Source organism: Limulus polyphemus, unplaced genomic scaffold (genome assembly GCF_000517525.1).
Source record: "Limulus polyphemus unplaced genomic scaffold, Limulus_polyphemus-2.1.2 Scaffold2218, whole genome shotgun sequence".
Lineage (NCBI taxonomy): Eukaryota > Metazoa > Arthropoda > Merostomata > Xiphosura > Limulidae > Limulus > Limulus polyphemus.
The window spans coordinates 158,476-175,263 of record NW_013667828.1 but is presented as its reverse complement, the minus strand read 5'-3'; the positions used below and the strand labels follow the sequence as shown (position 1 = coordinate 175,263).

The 16,788-nt window shown below is 32.3% G+C and overlaps 2 protein-coding genes across 6 annotated transcripts in view; both read left to right on the top strand.

Annotated features, from left to right (window-relative positions):
* LOC106466310 (RUS1 family protein C16orf58-like) overlaps positions 1 to 16,788 on the top strand; it is a 41,243-nt gene that overhangs the window by 4,299 nt on the left and 20,156 nt on the right. For 2 of the 5 annotated variants that reach the window (XM_013926581.2, XM_022394283.1), the window contains exons 2-4: positions 10,126 to 10,316; positions 10,780 to 10,857; positions 13,303 to 13,417. In XM_013926581.2, coding sequence (XP_013782035.1) covers positions 10,182 to 10,316; positions 10,780 to 10,857; positions 13,303 to 13,417 — 328 coding nt within the window. In that variant the 5' untranslated portion in view covers positions 10,126 to 10,181. Of the gene's footprint in view, positions 1 to 9,664; positions 9,804 to 10,125; positions 10,317 to 10,779; positions 10,858 to 13,302; positions 13,418 to 14,595; positions 14,729 to 16,788 lie in introns of those variants that run through there. The other 3 variants (XM_022394284.1, XM_022394285.1, XM_022394286.1) reach the window with 3 other exon arrangements.
* Positions 750 to 7,636, top strand: LOC111087494. The gene is made up of 4 exons (XM_022394281.1): positions 750 to 965; positions 4,775 to 4,918; positions 6,497 to 6,628; positions 7,601 to 7,636. Exons 1-4 carry the CDS (start codon positions 789 to 791, stop codon positions 7,634 to 7,636), a joined length of 489 nt encoding a protein of 162 aa, XP_022249989.1. The 5' UTR covers positions 750 to 788.

The window sequence follows — 16,788 nt, the reverse complement described above, 5'->3', positions numbered from 1 at the left end:
AGTTTAAAGTGACTGTGGAAATTCTGTGTACTAAAAAGTTGTATTAAGAAAAAATAAACTAGTTATAATTAAGAAAGGGTTTGTATCGCTGAAGTTCCTCGGAAAGAATTTATACCGGAAATTAACAAACAAGCAGAAGCATAATAATATATATACAAAAACAGAAAACTTTCTTAGAACACCGTCAAGTATATTTTATTACAAGTTACAGCTTTTACAGTAAGATTTGTTTTTAGAACAGCTTTGCCGTTAAAACTTGTGTATTTGAAAGTGATCGCACCAGTGATCGAAACGTCGTACCTGTTCTAAAAACACATTTTACTCACTGTAAATGTTATAATTTGTAATCAGATATACTTAATCAGTAAGTAAACTCAAAACGAAACTACTGTCAAGTGTAATTTAGATTTTAGCTTGAGGGAGGCGATATTGTTATGGTTGTTTTATATTTATATTTTTTACCTCTTTTGTATGTTTATTTAGTTGTTACTGTTTTCAAGCCTTTGTAATTCTGAAATGGATATATCTTGGCTGCCCAAAGTTCAATTTATTTATCACCATGGCGACATGTTCTGGCACAGTTTCAGTTAAATTAGATGAAAAAACAATAACAGCAATATATTTTACAAATGAGGATGTATGCAAAAAAACTCCAATATGTGCCATCATTGTCGATGAAATGATATATTGATCAAGCCCTAATTAGGAGCAATCTGTTGTTCCATTTGTTTTGTTTTTACTCCTATATTATAATACCTCAAATTGAGTTATTCTAAACATTTTCAGGCATGACAAATATTTCAGCTTCGAGAAAAGCAGGTATGGAAAATGCAGTACGTTATTTGAAAGACCTGATAAAAAAGTCGACAAGTGTTCAACGCTCTGACCAGTTTTTGGCAGATGCTAATTGGCTCTGGGTAGAGGTGCACACAAACTTAAAGAATCCTTACAGTGGAGATTCTGAGGTAAGACCTGTGAACAATTTTTATTTAAATTGACTAGACAAATCGAGTTGTTTTCGTATATCATAGGTGCTTTTTGTTTTGTTTTTCACTGTTTCTAAGCACAAAGCTACACAATGGACTAGGTGCACTGTACTCGCTGCAGGTATGAAACCCCAAATTTTAGTTTAGTGTTTGAAGAAAAAAGTAAATTAGAATATGCAAAGTAGTATCAGAATATTGAGGGCCTAGTATATTTTGCAGAGTGAAAGGAGTTTCAAAATGTCGAAGGGAATCACATAAAACTTTGAGGAATAGAGTGAAAAACACGATAAAAACTAACTGGGGAGGAACCACAACCTCTACATTTCGGAGAAGGCACTACACTAACTTTCTGTAAAGTATCATTAAGCCCACACGTACTCAAATACAAATGAGAAATAATACTGTCTAATCGTCTGGAAAAGAGACGAGGTATCGAGTTTGATAAATACTTTTTGTAAATCTACCTGTATCAGAAGATAATTAGCCCTGCGACCAACAATTATTAAGGCGAGCTTTTAAAATGTAACGGAAGCAGTTACCAAAGGTTTGTGTTAATGTCTCTCTAGCAGTCCGATCAACATGTTAACTGTAAAGAATTATATTCCCAAATCAACAAAGAACAAGCTTGGGAATACGAAAACCATAGAGCTTGTGTGAAAATGAAGGGAGACTATAAGAAAGGCTACTGAGGATTGGGGTAATCCTTTAATGAGGATCCAATGAAGTGATAAAAGAATAGCTGTGAGTTTTACTGCACAGCTTCCAAAGTAGTCTAGTAGCTAATAATATCTATAAATATTTAAAAAATGAACATGGACTGTACAGACTGTTCTTCCAGTAGTGGGGTCAAAGGAGACATCTGTATGAATATATAAAACACATTTGTATAAATATAGTGACTGATAACAGATAGACTACTTTTTGATTAGTGGCTTAATGAAAAGTCCATGACACATTAAGAAAATATGATGAAGGGAACTCTTTTATCAAAACTGGTTTCTTTAACAAGCAGGATCCAAAAGAGCAGAATGAAAAGTTGTGCACACAAAAGCCATTTAAGAGTTTGTCCATGACTCCAACATTTAGAACTTTAAGTAACTACAGTCATTAGAAAAAGTGTTCAGACACATTAAAGACTTCTGTATTAAAGAAGAATTAAACATCCCAAAAAGAAAGTCCTGGTGTGAAGTAAGAGGAGGTTTTTCAGGCATGACTTGCAAGGCAGTGATTGGATAGCATTTCGTAGTCTTTTGACAAATACACAAGGCTGCATTATGGATAATGTTTAGGTGAAGTAATAGTGAAGAGGAGACAATTCAATATATAATGTACAGCCAAAGTTGAACTTGGATCAGCTAAAGGTGCAATAAAAAGGAAGAACTTCATACATAAGATTTACACGTTTTTCACAACTGGTTTCCAAACCATCCACATGAGTTTTCATGTGATGTTGTTATTCAAATATAATCCCTTACATATTGATCTAAGTCTAGCATTTAGTACTGACATAATATACTTTCATCCTCATAGATAAGTATTGGCAGTATCCATGATGCAATTAAATTTGGTAATTTTAAGAATATGATTTTTTGTACTTTATATTTAATTAACTTTGCTCATTACTACTTAAATACTAGGAATATGTGTTTAGTTCTGATCTGTGTAGGTAGCTTGCTTTGATCACACCCTATAGTGATTCAGTGGTAAGTCTTATAATGCTAAAAGTTGAGTTTTGATATCCGTATTGGTAACATCACGGATAGCCATTTGTGTAGCATTGTACTTAACAACAAATAATTAAACCTTAACAAGAAGTTAATATAAATTTATTCTGTCTGAGTTTTGTTTCAAGGGATAAGACTGTATATTTATATAAAATATTTTTATAGTGAATTACTTTTTTACATCATAATATCAGTAGAAGGGACATCACAAAAGTAAGTCGTTTATTAGATGCAAAAACCAATATGCAGTACATGTGGCCATATATGAGGTGTTTGATGTATTTTTAATTTTATGAAGGGCCATGAAGTTTCAATGTTTTTGCAAGATGTAACATGTAATGTAAGAGAAAGCTACTCTTTTAAAATATATTATTATTGAAATGTGATAAATCTTCATTTAATATCAACATTATTTGAGGACTGTAAAGTCTTTCGTACCTCAATCTGATTTTTCTCAATACTACAGTCTCAAAACCTGCAAGTTAAAGACAAAGCTTTCAATAATATATTTATTAGATAATTAACGTAACTCTAACTAAGGATACAGATAATTAAAGTAACTCTAACTAAGGATACAGATAATCAAAGTAAATCTAACTAAGGATACAGATAAATGAAGTAACTCTAACTAGGGATACAGATAATCAAAGTAAATCTAACTAAGGATACAGATAATCAAAGTAAATCTAACTAAGGATACAGATAATCAAAGTAAATCTACCTAAGGATACAGATAATTAAAGTAACTCTATCTAAGGATACAGATAATTAAAGTAACTCTAACTAAGGATATAGATAATTGAAGTAACTCTAACTAGGGATACAGATAATTAAAGTAAATCTAATTAAGGATACAGATAATCAAAGTAACTCTAACTAAGGATACAGATAATTAAAGTAACTCTAACTAAGGATACAGATAATCAAAGTAAATCTAACTAAGGATACAGATAATTAAAGTAACTCTAACTTAGGATACAGATAATTAAAGAAACTCTTAACTAAGGATATAGATAATCAAAGTAAATCTAACTAAGGATACAGATAATTAAAGTAACTCTAACTTAGGATACAGATAATTAAAGTAACTCTAACTAAGGATACAGATAATCAAAGTTAATCTAACTAAGGATACAGATAATCAAAGTAAATCTACCTAAGGATACAGATAATTAAAGTAACTCTATCTAAGGATACAGATAATTAAAGTAACTCTATCTAAGGATACAGATAATTAAAGTAACTCTAACTAAGGATACAGATAATTGAAGTAACTCTAACTAGGGATACAGATAATTAAAGTAAATCTAACTAGGGATACAGATAATTAAAGTAAATCTAACTAAGGATACAGATAATCAAAGTAACTCTAACTAAGGATACAGATAATTAAAGTAACTCTAACTAAGGATAGAGATAATCAAAGTAAATCGAACTAAGGATACAGATAATTAAAGTAACTCTAACTAAGGATACAGATAATCAAAGTAAATCTAACTAAGGATACAGATAATTAAAGTAACTCTAACTAAGGATACAGATAATTAAAGTAAATCGAACTAAGGATACAGAAAATTAAAGTAACTCTAACTAAGGATACAGATAATCAAAGTAAATCTAACTAAGGATACAGATAATTAAAGTAACTCTAACTAAGGATACAGATAATTAAAGTAACTCTAACTAAGGATACAGAGTGTAGATTTCACATCAAATATATATAGTTCAGTAAGAGATCCATTTAGAAAAGTGTATAAGAACATTTCAACTTAATTTTATTGTATCATAATTCCTTCTTGAACATGCTATTTTATATAAGAGCATTTCAACTTCACTTAATTGTAACATATAATTCTTGCTGGGACAAGTTTTTTCCTGGTCAAACATTTTGTTATATATAACAACTCACTAGACTTGTTCTTGAAACCTCAATGCCCAGTGCCACATTTAAAATACTCTTTATGCTTGATCATTGATATTTTACACATTTTAATTATCACTGCTTTCTGTTAATTTTAATTATTTTGTGAAGTCTCAAAAATGATTAATTTTGCATTTTTCTAGGATCATATTCAAGAGTTTGATATTGGAGGTTTTCAGAGGACTGTTTGTCCTGATTGTAAAGAACACAAGGCTGTTGTTCCAGCTCAAGATATAATTGAAGAGATGAAGGAGGAAGTACGATTGAGAGTAATCAAAGTTGAAAAGGTACACCTATATTATCTTGGTTCACATAATTGCTATGTGCTACTTAAGTTTCATGAATCACAAAAATGGTTTTATATTTTTTACAAGGTTATTTATGTTATACCATAAAGTTGCAGTTATTTATATTGTTCACACAAGTTGCAGTATTCTTGTCTGAATGTTCACTTGTTTCTATAGATTTGCTAGTTTTTAATCTAGTTGTTGCGTCAGCGAGTCACATGACTACTGTGACGCCACGTTTCTAGAACTATCCTGTACTTTGGCGAATGCTCTAGTATTTACTAGATATAGGGTAGTCGGGTATATAAAAGAGGGGGACAACGTGACGCGGTAATGAAGGTAATGTGTGTGTAGATAGTGAGTAATTGAACTGCAGTCAGAAGTATTATTGACGTTCGTTGATATAGCGTTTGTTTTAGCGCGATTGTTGAAGTTGAGTGTATCGGTAAAGTTGTATTCGGAAAGAATAAACCAGTTTTATTAAGTAAATAACTTGTGTCGCTAAAGTTTCGTCGGAACAAAGTTACGGAAAGTTAATTAACAAACTGAGACGTAACATAGTATATATATGGAGGTCTGGGTTATATCAGAATATTATTCACATAGAAATTAATTAATTGTTACAATAACAGCTTAATTCAAATACTTAAAGCTTTTGAAAACTCTCTTACTTACAAATCTAGATATCAAAATATATGAGTACAAAAATTTCTATCATAATATTTGACAATTTCTAATTCAAAAATACCTATTATTGGAATTGAAGGACTCAAAAGTTTATAAAAGCTTTAAGTATTTATACATTTGGTTGTTTGGACATGATGCACGGATCTTCTCTGTTTACTTGCTTTTAGTTTCAGAAAACAATATATTTTCATAAATCTACTGTAACATAACAAATTCTACTTTTATTTTGTTATGGTTTTGTTTACCATTCATTTATTATTACTTCTATCATTTAGTTCAACTATGGACTTTTAGTTATATAAAGCACTAACTCACCTTCTATCTAGAGCAGGTTGATTTTGAGTATGTATGTATTATGAAACTAACACCAGCTTCCCCTAGTGGTGATGTACAGATATTAATGTTGTGAAAGACTATGTAGATTTATGATAATAGCTAATCACATGAGATGTAACTTCATGATCTAACCACGAATTAAAGTCTTCCTTGATCTTGAAAACAAGTTAGTTTATGAGATATAGTTAGAAAGAATTATTTCTCAGTATTATTCTTGATATTGAGAAGTGGTTTAATTTGGAAACATTGTGTTATTCTCTGGTGAATTATTCTTCTGGTTCTTTTTCCTACTTCGTTTGATATTTATTGAAATAAGTCACATTGAGATTTATGTTGTATTGTTTATTAATGTTTGTATCTAGTCCTTACCAGGCATGTGTTTACTAATTGTTTATTGGTTTTTTGAGTGATATAATTTGTAATTTAGTGGTTTGAAAGTTTAATTCTTGATTTTTATTGCTATATTTAATAAAGGAAGTTAGAAAGAGTACTGTTAGACCTAAAAGTGGTGAATTTAGTTAAAATGAGCCTATTCTGTTGATCAACAAATTTCAGTCCTTGGCTTCTGCAGATGGGGAACTATTGGAAGGAAGGAAAACAAAAGAGTCAGAGAAGGATGTAGATGACAAGGAGGTTATAGTCATAGGTGATTCCTTGATAAGGCATGTGGATAGAATAATCTGTAGGGTAAATAGGGAGAAAAGAATCAGATTATGCTACCAGGGGCACAGGTGGAGGATATAACTGACAGAGCAAGAGATATAATAAAGGGAGCTAGCAGAGATGCAGTTTTTGTAGTGTATGTAGGAGTTAATGATGTAGGGAAGGGTAGGTCAGAGGAACTAAGTAATAAATATAAGGGGTTGATAAAGGCACTTAAAGAAAATGGCCATAACTTAAATTTGTCAGGGATACTGTCCAGAATTAACTGTGGGGATGAAGTTATAAGTAGGTCATTAGGGCTAAATGCTAGGCTTAGGTTAGTATGTAAGGATGAGCAAATTGGCTGTTTGGACTTGTGGGAGAAGGAAGCTTTTTGCAATGGATTGTTTACATTTGAATAGAGTAGGGACTGGCTTGTTTGCTAAGGCTATTAACTCAGCTGTAAGGGAAGTTTTAAACTAAGACCACACAGTGGTGAGGGCCAGGAAAAACTGAATGCAAAAAGAATAAGAGGCAAAGAGAAGTTTAGCATAGAGAATGACTATAGAAGTAGTTCTAAGGATAGGCTTAATTGTTATTACTGTAATGCTAGAAGTATAAGAAATAAGATAGATGACTTTGGTAGGAATGGAGGATTTTGATATAATGGGAATAACTGAAACATGGTTAAGCATAGATGCTTTTGATGACAGAAATTTCTTTGAAATACAGGGTTACAGGCTATTTAATAGGGATAGAGTATTAAAGAGGGGAGGATGAGTGGCTTTGTATGTAAAATGTGAGTTACATCCTGTTGAAGTTGAAGATATCAAAGATAATAGCAAAGAGATTGAATCCATTTGGGTTTCTATTAGTGGATATAAAGGGAAAAGGCTTTCAGTGGAAATTGTAAAGTTTCTCACTAATTTCATCAGTATCATTTGGTGGTCTGTAACAAATTGAGATTAAGATTTCAGCTGTTAATGAAGTCTTGATTATGGGTGATTTTCATTTCAGGCATATAGATTTGGAAATGTTAGAGTTAAACCATGAAGGAGAAAGGTTTTTGGAAACTGTTCAAAATGGCTTTCTTCACCAATTAGTCAAGGAACCTACTAGAAATAATGCTATTTTGGATTTATTGTTAACTTCAAATATAGAAATGAATGAGAGGGTGGAAGTTATGGAACATCTGGGTGCAAGTTATCATTGCTCTATTAGGTTCAATGTTTTGCTGCATATGGAGATAAGGAATAATGATATTTTGGCTGCAAATTTCAAAAAAAGTAAATTTTGAAGGGATGCAACAAGAATTATTTGTTGTGAATTGGGCTGCTGAGTTATTTGGAGACACTGATCAGATGTGGAAAATTTTTAAATATTCATGGTAAACATATTTCTTATAGAAAGAAAAGGGTAGATGCAAGTAAATAACCAGGTTGGCTCACAAAGAGTATAAGAGATAAAAGTTAAGAAAAGCATAATAACTTTAAGTTGACTGGTATGACAGAACATTACAGAAAGTCAAGAAAATTTATGAAACAGGAAATTAGGACATCAAAAAGGATGCATGAGAAAAGGTTGGCTGAAATTGTAAAAATAGGATTTACTTTAAATACATTAAGGGTAAACAAAATATTTGGATGGGGGTAAGACCCTTGAAGGATGATAAAGGAAGGCTTGTATCTGATGATTATGAGATGGCTGGGTTATTAAATGAGAACGTCACCTCTTTTTGGATGCCTCTCTTTCTTGTTGGGATGCCTACCTGGATTGCTCAGGTAGTGGAATATGTCAGAGTCCTCTCTCCATATCAATCTCTTGGTTCACTTCCTTCTGGCCATTCAGGGCCAGTCAGTAATGGTGCATTCTGAGAACTTGACTGTGGTCTTGTCCATCTTTAGGCAAGTGGGCATTTGGTTAAGAGGCCTCTGTTTTCAGACACTGGACCTCCTGTATTGGGCCCATGGCCATCCTATTCATTTGATGGCTTGCCATATTTGGAGTGCCCTGTATCTGGTCATGGATTGCTTATCTCATCCTAACAAGATTTTCCTTACAGATGATTACTGGACCCACTGGTGTTTCAGTGGCTTTGTACCTAGTGGGGTTTTCCATATGTGAATTCCTTTGCCTTTTATCTCAATTCCCAGCTCCCTCGGTTTTTTGGCCTCCTGTTCCACATCCATTGGCTTTAGTTGTAGATGCACACAGTCAGGATTGGACGAGCCTCTACATGTATGCCTACCCTCCCACTCAGCTGCTTCCACAGTACCTTTCCATCATCCAGGCCTCTCTGTGTTGTGTTTTTTTCAGCTACTTTTCATTTTACATAATATGCCCGTGTCTTTTATTAGCCTGTCCTTTCTCTTTTGTTTTCTTCACTACACCTCACCCGTCCCTCTCTCCCTATTTTGAACCTCAATGTTCTCCTCCATGCCCTTACACTTCCTCTGTTTGAGCCTTTGTCAACCTGTTCCTTCTCTCACCTCTCCTTACAGACCCTTTTCCTCCTCCTGTTGGCAAGCAGATGTTTCTATGTGGTCTTTTTCACTAATTATTTTGTACTGCTCAAAGCTTCAGCCATTTGGGAGGGTAATTCTTTCTTCACGCCCATCTTTCTTCTTTCCATATCACAGCTTTATGACTGTTCCAACCCTCCTTGCCTCCTCTGCTCAGCAAGGGCTCTCTGTTTTACGTGGTTGCATTGCTTCGTTCCATGGTTCCTGTTTGTTTATTACTTGGAACCCCCCCTCCCAATCCTGTGACCTTTCTCCTATTCCCTTTACAAGTTGGATTTGTCCACTTATTCTTCCCTTTTGTTGGATTGCTGTCATCTTTTCTGTGTCTCTTCACAACAAATCCATCACCTTACCATGTCCCAGGCCACTCATTTTCATCATCCTTTGGAGGACGTCATTCATGCCAGTATGTGAACCATTCCCCATACCTTCACTGACCATTATCTTTACCACCTGGTCATTTCATGTTTTATGGGTTTTTATCTTCCTTTCACCATTTTGTACTCCACAATTTCTCTATGAGTGAGTAAGTGCTTCTTTTGTTTTCTATTCTTTACAGGAATTCTGCATGATCATTTGCATGATAGCATGCAGATGTCTCACGTGAGGATAGGTGGGAGTATCAAAGCTAGTGGCGAACAAAAATCTGTGCTTATAGAGGGCAGTATAAGTTAAGAAAAGCTATTTGAGGGAAGGAGGTGAGTATCTATCAGAAATACATTTTCAGTGTAGGAAAGTGTTAACTTTGAAACAGTAAGTCTTGTTCTGTATGTTGTGTATTGTTAGACCAGTAGTAGCATTATTTCAGTGGGAAAGAGCTGTCAAATATTCTTACTTTTTAGGTCTGTGTGATTCATCTTTGATGCCTAATGTCGACATTGGTGACCAGTGTTGTAACTAAATGCAAGAGATACTTAGTCTGATTTTACGTTACTGGTTGCCCACGTGAATGAAAAAATAATGCAGCAAGTAATGTTTGTAAGATACTTGTAGTAAAAATTATTACATTCTTTTCAACAGATTTGTTTACAAATATAAACTTGTTACTGTTGAAGCTCCAGTTGTTTCACTTGACAATGGAAGAAGTATTTGCAGAGGAAACATACGGAACAAGTTTTCTACGTCGAAAGTTTCTGATGAACAGTGCAAGAAGTCTTATTGTCATTGAGCCAAATGATGTTCAGTGGTCTTCTTTAAAGCACTTTTTTTGTGTAAGTAATTTTACACCATTTAGTTGAAGTTGCTATAGAACATCAAATGTGTATGAATATTTTCATTGGTAGTCATATAATTTTAGTACAGGATTTGTTTCCAAAACATTTTTTTCAAGAGACAGAATGATACAAGTGCAGTTACACTTTACAAAGAAAGAAGAATGTAAATGTAATAGTATCTTCTGCTGTAGGCTTAGTGTCTTGATTTTCTGTACTATAAACCTCAATACTCTTAAAATAGCATGTTCATGTATTCAGTATTTCAATAAAGTAATAACAAAGTTAGTATTAAAAAATGAATAAACTTTAATTGTCATTGCTTAATTGAGAAAAATTATTCATTTGTGAAACACAATTGAACTGAGTATATGGTTTAACTAAGGTTTTGTTCATTCAGGATTCTATGTGTGTATGTAACCCCAATAGAACATGTAATAAGATCCTGTATGATTCTTTTCAGTCTGTTTTTTTACCTCAAGGGTATCCTAATAGTGTTAGCCAGGATTACTTGCAGTATCAACTGTGGGATAGCATCCAGGTAAGGCTTAACTTGTATAGTGTAGTATGTGTATATTCAGGATATTGAGTCACTGAAATAAACTGTTTTTTCAGAAATCAGGTTATTATTACATCTGTAAGCTATGCTTAAGTAATAAATTTAGGGTGTTTAAAGAATAAAATCCACAAAATTATGACAGAAGATTTTTTATTTTCAATCTAGGATTCATTTCAAAATAGAATAAAACTCTGAATTTTTATTTGGGTGATAAACCATAATTTTAAAATGAAACCAAGAAACAAAAAACTGAAATCCCTTCAGCCCATTAATAACATCTTATTATGAGCTGAACAATCTCAAAGACCCTAACCTAACGTAACTATAACTCATTTTAATTGTAAAACTTTCCACTAAATGTTTGAATGAATTTAAATTGGATTCTTCATTGCATCATCAAACATATCAATTTAGAAGTTTATAAAAGTAAAAAAAAGGAAGTTTCATGTAACATAAGCATAGATTTGCATTTCTGTGGCTTTCAACTAGTACAAATAACAAAGTACAAGGTGACAAAAGTCTATTCAATCCATCAAGGTCACCTTCCCACCCACCAAAGCAATGAAAACAAAATAAATGTACTGGTTTATATTTGTATCCCTATTTTACCAAACTTTAAAATATTTTTCAACTAATGGTTTAAGCATCACCATCATAAAGAGCATTGTGTAAATTGATAACTAACTATAAAATTATTTTGCCAAAGAACAAGTTTGCATCAGGGGCTCCAAAGCTTAAATCTTTTGTTTCTTAAATTTAAGTTACATTTCCAGCCACTTCATTCCATTATTTCTAACAGTTTTATACTCTCTGAATAATATAAATCCAAAACTTAAAAGTCTTTCATTGGAACTGGAATTTTTCAAACCAGAGATCATTCTAGTAGCCCAACTTGGCAACTTTTACAATCATGTTAGTATTGTTCATGTGGTAAGGTAACCAAAACCCTCCAGCAGTTATGTTCCAATCAAAGCCTCACCAGAGTCAACAGAGCTGTACTAACATTTTTCACAAATTCTTATAAATAGAATCTCTAACTGATTTACTCTTATGACTGCAGTAAACTTCTGCCTTTCCACCTTATCAGTCCACTCATCACTACAGTATTCTGAGTTTGTACTTCCAACCTGATTAATCCACTGATCACTATGGTATTGTTCTTGTACCCAATCTGATTAATCCACTGTTCATTATGGTATTGTTCTTATATCCAACCTGATTAATCCACTGATCACTATAATATTGTTCTTATATCCAACCTGATTAATCCACTGTTCACTATAGTATTGTTTTTATATCCAATCTGATTAATCCACTGATCACTATAGTATTGTTCTTATATCCAACCTGATTAATCTACTGTTCATTATGGTATTGTTCTTATATCCAATCTGATTAATCCACTGATAAGTATGGTTTTGTTCTTATATCCAATCTGATTAATCCACTGATCACTATGGTATTGTTCTTATATCCAACATGATTAATCCACTGATCACTATGGTATTGTTCTTATATCCAATCTGATTAATCCACTGATCACTATAGTATTGTTCTTATATCCAATCTGATTAATCCACTGATCACGGTGGTATTGTTCTTATATCCAACATGATTAATCCACTGATCACTATGGTATTGTTCTTATATCCAATCTGATTAATCCACTGATCACTATAGTATTGTTCTTATATCCAATCTGATTAATCCACTGATCACGGTGGTATTGTTCTTATATTCCACCTGATTAATCCACTGTTCATTATGGTATTATTCTTATATCCAACTTGATTAATCCACTGACCACTATAGTATTGTTCTTATATTCCACCTGATTAATCCACTGATCACTATAGTATTGTTCTTATATTCCACCTGATTAATCCACTGATCACTATAGTATTGTTCTTATATTCCACCTGATTAATCCACTGATCACTATAGTATTGTTCTTATATCCAACCTGATTAATTCACTGATCACTATGGTATTGTTCTTATATCCAATTTTATCAGTTCACTCATCACTATAGTATTGTTTGTACTTCTAACTTTATCAATCTACTCATCACCACAACAAAATTTCGAGATCTTACTTCTAACCTTATCAGTCTACCCATCAAAATAAAATTCTAAACTCTTACTTCCAAATTCATTAATTCACGGACTTCCATGGGCTAAAATATGGAAAATATTTATAAGTGTAACATGAAATTTAAAGAGAAAAGATTTTTGGTAAAAGCTATAACCTTTCATCTGAATCTGTTACAAAAACGTGGAAAAAACTTTCTTTGTGGATGTACTACAGCAATGTAAACTGCATAATATCTGTGAAATAGGCTGTGCACATATTTAATGTTTGACTGTTTTCTTTTTGGAGAAGGCACTTCTTGATGTTAATCACTTGATTTACACAACATTTTGACAGGCCTTTGCTAGCAGTATCACAGGTACATTGGCTACCCAAGCTGTATTAAAAGGAGTTGGAGTGGGTGATGAAACTGCTACCCCACTAGCAGCCACTGTAACATGGTTACTAAAAGGTTTGTATTTTTTGTGTGAACTGTTAGAAAGATAAACTATGACACAAGTGTAAATAGTACAAAACTTTACATATCAGCCTTAAGAGCTGAGAAGCTGAAAAAAGATGCTTTGTTTATTGACAAAGTTAGTTGTTTCAATGATAAAATGTTTTACAGTTTGACATGTGACATATATTTGCTTGTTAAGGATGAAAAGCTGTGTATTTATACACATAATTACACTATTTTAGACTTGTATGTCATCTTATAAGATTTTATAAATTTCTTGCTACTATGTATGTTTATAGGTGTGATTGGGTGAAGATAAGTCTTTAAGCAAGCAGTTATTGTCAAGAGAATAATTATATAGAACTGTCTGTATAAGAGAGTGTATTATAGTGAGGTGAATTCTGTCAAAGTTTTTGTGAAATAAAGATTTTCTGACAATGCTGCTTACATTCAGTCTTTGAGTACTAAAGAATCTTAGTTTCTGCTGTTACTTAATTCACATTTGTCTTTGATATATTAATAGGTTTTATACTTGGCAAAAAGTTGAACTTTAGTTAGACCTCACGTTAAACTTACCAATATTGGAAAAAAATTTAACATAAAAAAATTTAACTTTTCAACTTAAAATAAATGCACATGATGATAAAGTAAGAACAGCAAATTTTAATTTCTATTGTAATAAACTAACGGCCATATATTGTAAAGATTTAACAAAGAAACTGACAGATATTGTGGTGTACATAACAATTGACAGATATTGTGGAACAAAGTGACAGATATTATGGTGTGTGGAACGGGGTGAAAGATATTGTGATGTGTGGAACGGACGGACAGATATTATGTGATATTATGGTGTGTGGAATGAACTAACAAATATTGTGGAGCTATAACAAAGTAACAGATATTGTGGTGTGTGGAATGAAGTGACAAATACTGTAGCATGTGGTACAGACTGGCAGATATTGTGGTGTGTGAAATGTACTGACAGATGTTGTGGTATATGGAGCAAAGTGACAGAATTGACAGATATTGTGATGTGTGAAACAAACTGGCAGATATTGTGGTGTGTGGAACAAACTGACAGATATTGTGGAGTACGTTGTTTTAATATAGATATTTTGGTGTACACAAACTGACAGATAGTGCATTGTAGATCTGCATTTCTCAGTCTTTTCAATTTCATGAATCAGTTCAATGGCTCCCTAAACTGTTGCAGAACAAGTACAACTAAAGACCATTCCAACTTACATATGAATATCCTGTCAGTTTTCATTTGTTTTCTTGAAATCCCATGGACTGGCAAAGTGATTTTGAAACACTTTTGTAAGTTACTTGTTTACATTATTTGAATACAGGTAGATGAAACTTAATATTCAGGTGCCAGTATTTTTAGCCGAAATAAAATTAGGGTTCTCTGTTATCAGTTGTATGTTTTTGTTGTTTTTTCAGAATTTCTGCAAATTTTTTGGAATTAAATTTTACAAATGAAAATCTGAAGGAACAATCAGTTACTAATGTTGCTGAGAAACTAAATTTGTATTAGTATTTGTTACTCTTATAATAAGTTGAAAATATTAAAACTTTGTCAAAGGTAATTAACTTTTCTATGTATAATAAGCAGTTAAGCATGTTACAAATCTCAGTTTGTTTAAACAAACAGAACCTTTTAGTTGGCTTAGGGGGTGCTACATTAAGTAATCCAAGATTAAATAATCACAAACCTTTTAGTTGACTTAGGGGTGCTACATTAAGTACTCAAGATTAAATAATCACAAACCTTTTAGCTGATTTAGGGGTGCTACATTAAGTAATCCAAGATTAGATAATTACAAATCTGAGTTCATCTTGGTAAAGTGGGAAATAATCAATGAAAATTGAAAAAGCCTAAAAGAAAGAACCCTAAATAATATTAAGAAAGAGAAAGTCTGATAGATTGTATTATTTGCAAAGCATATAATTTTTTTAAGTTACATTGTTTTGGTGTATTCAACTTGTTTTTGTTTTTTTGTAATTTCTCTGTATTACATGTTAAGACTTCTTACAGTGACTGGTAAATAATAGAATTCCATTGATAGCAATATTTGTTAAGTTTAAAAGAACTAGTGGTTGATCTAAAAGCTTTGTTCTGATTGGAGATAGGTGTTGGCAACAGTTACACAAGTAATGTGTGTAACAAGCATCCACATACATATTGTGTATATGATTAGATTATATATACATTTATTATTTAAGAAATCTTATTATTTTTGGAGTAACTGTGTCAGAAATATTGTGATCAATTTCACAAATAACAGTAATTTTCCCAAATTAATAAAATAATGACTGAAGTTTGCTTGCTTTTTAGGGCAAGCATTATGTAGGATATTGCTTTAATTTTGAAAGTTAATATATTTTATTAATATAGGTATCCCTCAATTTATTAAAGTTATACATTCTTAGAGAATGTAATGTATAATGAAAAACGTAAATCTAAAATGTTTTTCCCATAATTTTAAAGCTAAAAAATAGGGGATGCATTCATGACCAAAAATTTCACTCTGTTTTATTATGACTTTTTTGGTATTCAGCATTATTGCCTGGTGATAATTTTGCTGGGGCAGCAGTTGTGCTTGAGGAAGGTCTCTTACCAGACATCTTGAGGATTGAGGTAGATTACAGCTGATAAAAAAAAACATGGGCCACTTCACAGTATTAGCCACAAGATGGGGAATAAATTCTGATTGATGCTCAGATACTGCATGAGATGCTTGTGTGGAGAGATCTTACAGTATAGGGTTCTGTGACTTGGCTCAATGGAGGAGTGGCATGCTGTTTGAAATTTCATCCATAGCACTCTACAAAATTTGAATTATATTGTAGTGAAAAATAACTTAATAACTAAAAGTATTTCAATATTATAACAGAGAAAAATAGCTTTTTAGCTGTTTCAATTTCGTAATGGGTAAAATTTTCTTACAACTTTTATGTAAATTTTTGTTCTGGTGAAAAATTCAAAAGTAAATAAAACAAACATGCCCATAAGAGTTAATTAATTTATAGCAAAAAAATATTAACCGAATGTTTGTAAATCGAGGGATACTTGTAGTATTTTAGCTTTGAAAATCACTTTTGTTTTTCTTCAGCTTAATGAGTCATCTATTAAGTCCTAAAGAATCTAATTATAAAGGTTTTTAAATGGAGGTCAGTCAAATTTGATTAATGTCAGAAGTGGAGTATTTCAGGGTTCAGTGTTAGGACCTTTCCTATTTTTGATTTACATCAATGACATAGATGAAGGGATGGTCAATAAATTACTTAAATTTGCAGATGATATTAAGGTCTTGGGTGTTGATAGCTGTGAAGAGGATGCTGATGATTTATAAAAGGATTTATATCATTTAGTG

What these genes read in the sequence shown, in the direction of transcription:
- LOC111087494 (XM_022394281.1), top strand. Translation starts at nt 789, where the DNA reads ATGACAAATATTTCAGCTTCGAGAAAAGCAGGTATGGAAAATGCAGTA. An exon ending in CTTACAGTGGAGATTCTGAG is followed by an intron (nt 966 to 4,774) that starts GTAAGACCTGTG and finishes GCATTTTTCTAG; the next exon opens with GATCATATTCAAGAGTTTGA. An exon ending in GAGTAATCAAAGTTGAAAAG is followed by an intron (nt 4,919 to 6,496) that starts GTACACCTATAT and finishes AACAAATTTCAG; the next exon opens with TCCTTGGCTTCTGCAGATGG.